The sequence below is a fragment of the Lontra canadensis genome, unplaced genomic scaffold, assembly GCF_010015895.1.
Source record: "Lontra canadensis isolate GAN:19392208 unplaced genomic scaffold, GSC_riverotter_1.0 scaffold18, whole genome shotgun sequence".
Taxonomy (NCBI): Eukaryota; Metazoa; Chordata; class Mammalia; order Carnivora; family Mustelidae; genus Lontra; species Lontra canadensis.
The window spans coordinates 6,111,945-6,115,749 of NW_022631012.1; the positions used below are offsets into that span (position 1 = coordinate 6,111,945).

Genomic DNA, 3,805 nt, shown 5'->3' on the forward strand with positions numbered 1-3,805 from the left:
GTACTAAGAAGGTGATGAGGGGTTCTGCCAGCAAGCTTATAGACCACCTTCCTAGAAGCCACTATATGCAAAGCTAAACTATGTCAGTGACTCTAAAATAAAAACTCATGTAATCCACATCATAACGTTATGAGATGAAGAATATTATTACCCTGAGTTTTACAAGTTGAGAAACTGGGGCACAGAAATGCTAAGAACTTGCCCCATCACCTACAGCTAGTAAGGATTTGGACAAGGCATTTGACTCCAGAAGCTGTGCTCTCAACTGCTACCCCATACCACCCTTTCCACTGATATGTGTAAGCAAATCCATGTTATTCCCAGCTTGCATTCTCCTGAGCCTAAAAGGCAAACAGGACCACATAATTGCATCAAACACACAGGAAATATTTTATTAGTTTCCAGATGGAGAACAGGGTAGAGTACAAACACTTCAATAGTAATCCACGGTTCTCCGCAATGAGCCCACTCGGGCACTCGTGGCCCCCCAGTCTTGGTAGCGCCTATAGTCCCCTGGTCTCAGCAGGTACTGCCGTCCGCGGTAGTTGGGCAGCTCGTACAGGACCCAGCAGCCCTCCAGCACGTGGAAGGAGTGGCTCTCACTGAAGTGGAAGCGGTCATGAAGCGAGGAGCAGTCCTCAGTGATCTCTACCATCTGGCCCCTGTAGTCCTCTCGCTCGTAGATCCTGATCCTGTGGGAGCTGGTCTGTGGGTTTGGTAATCAGCAGATGAGGAGGAGTCAGAAAACCTAGCCCTTTGCAACCAGTCACACACCCCACAGGGGGAATGGACATCTCTTTATCTTGTCTATATCAAAGACGACAAGTTTTAAAGACAGGCAACACCAGGGCAGCTGTGTACAGTTGAATAAGTTGTACATTGCAAAACTGAAGAAGGCATCATTCACCTAGATCAAATTATGTATGGTGTTCCCTAGAGGAACACAATCTATATAAATTATAGGGCCACAACCTATATAAATCATATATGCTGGCCCTAAGTAGTATCATTCTTAAGTAACTATGTATATCTATATTTCTCTGACCTTTATGGGCTTATAGTGGACTGAAGTGATTCTTAGATGGCACAAAAATAATTAGATATTTAAATAAAATTTTTGAAAGGATCCCTTGGAAAAGAAAGTTATAATTTTGATCTCAAGAGTATTAGAAGAAGCTAGTGGGAAAGGAAGCCAAGTTGTTTTTACTTCAGGTGAAGTCGCAGACTGGCGGCAATTCAAAAAGAAAGTCTAGCCCAGGTGACCCCTAGTCCCTTCCATCTACTTTAAGCCCTGCTACTCTAAGATCCTGAAAGGCAAGAGCCATCACAAAGATGAGATTTGTTTCTCAGTTCTAATACATGCTTCTGCAAGTCTGCTTATGTAATGAACAAACATGGAAGCCAAAGATCATGAAGGAGACCTGCCCAGGACTAAGGGAGCATAAAACCTTTAGAAAAAATGGAAAGTTAGACTTTCTACTTTCATGTCCCTTCCCACAAGGCGCAGATCGTCTCAGTGTCTTCCTGCTCCCACTACTGATAGGTCTTTAGGAGAAGTTCTCACAAGCGATCGTCCGCAGGATGAAAGCCGGCTAATAAGGAATCTCCCACGGTTGGGAAAGGACCCACACGTACATCAGTTAATTTGGTCTTCACAGCAGCTTGGTGCATGTGGAGCAACCATTCTAGACTTTTCTTTTTTTATGAGAAGCTAATGCCTGGGGTGTTCAGTCTGTAATTAGAAAAGTCCAGATGGGAAAGGAGAAACCCGGACTTTCAGGTTCTTCCTGCTCCTCTGGGTCCATCAGGGCATGGGTTTGAGTCGGTTTGAGTGGGTTTCACACTTTGCAAAAGTGGCACATTTCCACAGGACTGTGTCATAGATTAGAGAATCCCCAACTGTGGGATTTCAGGCCACAGGGGCTTGATTTGGGGAACAGTGGGTTTTGCAGGAGCTGCCGGAATCAGCTCGTTGGTTATTTGTTTTGACTGAACGAAAAGCTGGACTTGATGTTCATAAACAGTTAATATTTAGGGGAAGTGGTGGCTTGCCATGTGCTAGGTACTCCCCTGTCAGCCTTATTCCGACCCTATGATTTAGCTACTTTTATTGGCCCCATTTTACAAACGAAGAGAGAGAAGTAGCCCGAGGAACTAGCCCCAGGACACCTGATGAACCAGTTTCAACATGTTGCTTTATTTGTCACCTGAGCCATGGACACCGTGAATTTTCCCAGTAGAGGTGAATTTAATTTTAGCAAAGCAAAATAAACCTTTAAATTAAAAGCATTGCGCCACATTTTCAGTGGACGAAAACCCTGGAGATATTCAGAAAGGAAAGGAGAACATAGAGCAGCAACAGAAGGCTGCCGCCCGCTAGTCTGAAAGCCGTGTCTGGAGCGCTCATGTGGCGGGAGGACCCAGCAGGGCCTGGGGGGCTGGACTCACGTGCGGGATGAGGCGGCAGGAGCGGACCGAGTCGCTGAGGCCCAGCCACTGCTGGTAGTCCGGGTAGTCCCCGCGCCGCAGGAAGTACTGGTGGCCCTGGTAGTTGGGCTGCTCATAGAGCATCCAGCAGCCGCTGTCCACGCGCACCGAGTTGCAGCGGCTGAAGTAGGGCTGCAGGTTGGGGTGGTCGCTGCTGCACTCGTAGTGGCGGCCCTGGAAGCCGCGGTCCTCGTAGAAGGTGATCTGCAAGGCAAGGGAGGGAAAGGCTCAGAGGCCTGGCCCCAGGCCCCAGCGTGCGGGGCCCCGCCCTGGCCTGCGGCTGCGCCGGGCTCACCTTCCCCATGGCTGGTGACGGAGGTCAGTGATGGGCCGCCGTGGCGCGCGTCTATATAGCAGGAGGCTGCTGCGTTGGCAGGAACAACACAAAAGGGGCCTGCGGGGTGAGGAGGGGATTTTCTCTCTCTCTTTTCTACATAATGACTGCGGGGGTGGGGTGGGGGACTTATTGTATGTTTTCTCTTAGACTCTCTAGTGTTTTCGAATTGATGACCTGTGTTAAAACTGTCACTTGGAGCCTCTGGGGCCTTTAAAGGAAGCCTATTTAGGAATTTAGAACTGAGCAAAAAGCCCTTAACCGAGTTAATACTTACAATGAAATAATTCAGTTATCTTTTTAAATTTCAAGACCATCTCCTTTTGAGTAACAGAGCCGGGTAGTGACTGAGTCTGAGGTCAGAATGGACCCCAGCATGAGACGTTTTGAATAGAGAGCATTTTCTTGGTGTGAGAATCTGGAACATGGGGAAGAACCTGCCTTCTCCATAATACATTGAAAGTAAGATGAGATTTCCCTCCAAAAGGAAGAGCCTCTCCATGACCCTGCAGGCTGACAAGTGAGTACAGCAGATATTGCTAACACTTGAAGAAGGGTGACCAAGGGCTTAGAACCTGAGGCAGCCAGGTTTGGACAAGGGCCTCCACTCTGCCCCCTGGAGTCTAGGCTGGACCAGGGCCATCTCCAGTGCCTCAGCTGGGGTGCCTCTCCCAGCGCAGGCAAGGAGACCCTCACTTTTGGAATTCATGAGGTCACTCACTGGGGGTTCCAATTCACATGGTAACTTTCTATTTAATAATTTTGTTAAGTGCTAAGTGTATTTGTTTGGATCTAGCTGCTAGTTAATGTGCAAATATAACAAAATTTTAAATCCTACAAAGCTTCTTCCTTCTCTCCCTTTCCCAGCACCAGGCAAGTCCTGGCTGCTTTGCAGTTGAGGCTCTGACTCCAGGGACTGGAGTCTTCTTTCCTCTCCGGGAAGACCAATTCACCCTCCCCCAGCAGCTCCTGGTGCCCTCCTCT

The 3,805-nt window shown here is 48.1% G+C and overlaps 1 protein-coding gene across 1 annotated transcript; it reads right to left on the minus strand.

The window, feature by feature from the left end:
* Window positions 1–433: 433 nt before the first annotated feature.
* Window positions 434–2,791, minus strand: LOC116869224 (gamma-crystallin F-like). Its single transcript, XM_032860270.1, has 3 exons — window positions 2,783–2,791; window positions 2,449–2,691; window positions 434–706 (listed from the first exon to the last, which is right to left on the minus strand). The coding sequence occupies exons 1-3, from the start codon at window positions 2,789–2,791 to the stop codon at window positions 434–436; spliced, it is 525 nt and encodes a 174-aa protein (XP_032716161.1).
* Window positions 2,792–3,805: the final 1,014 nt, after the last annotated feature.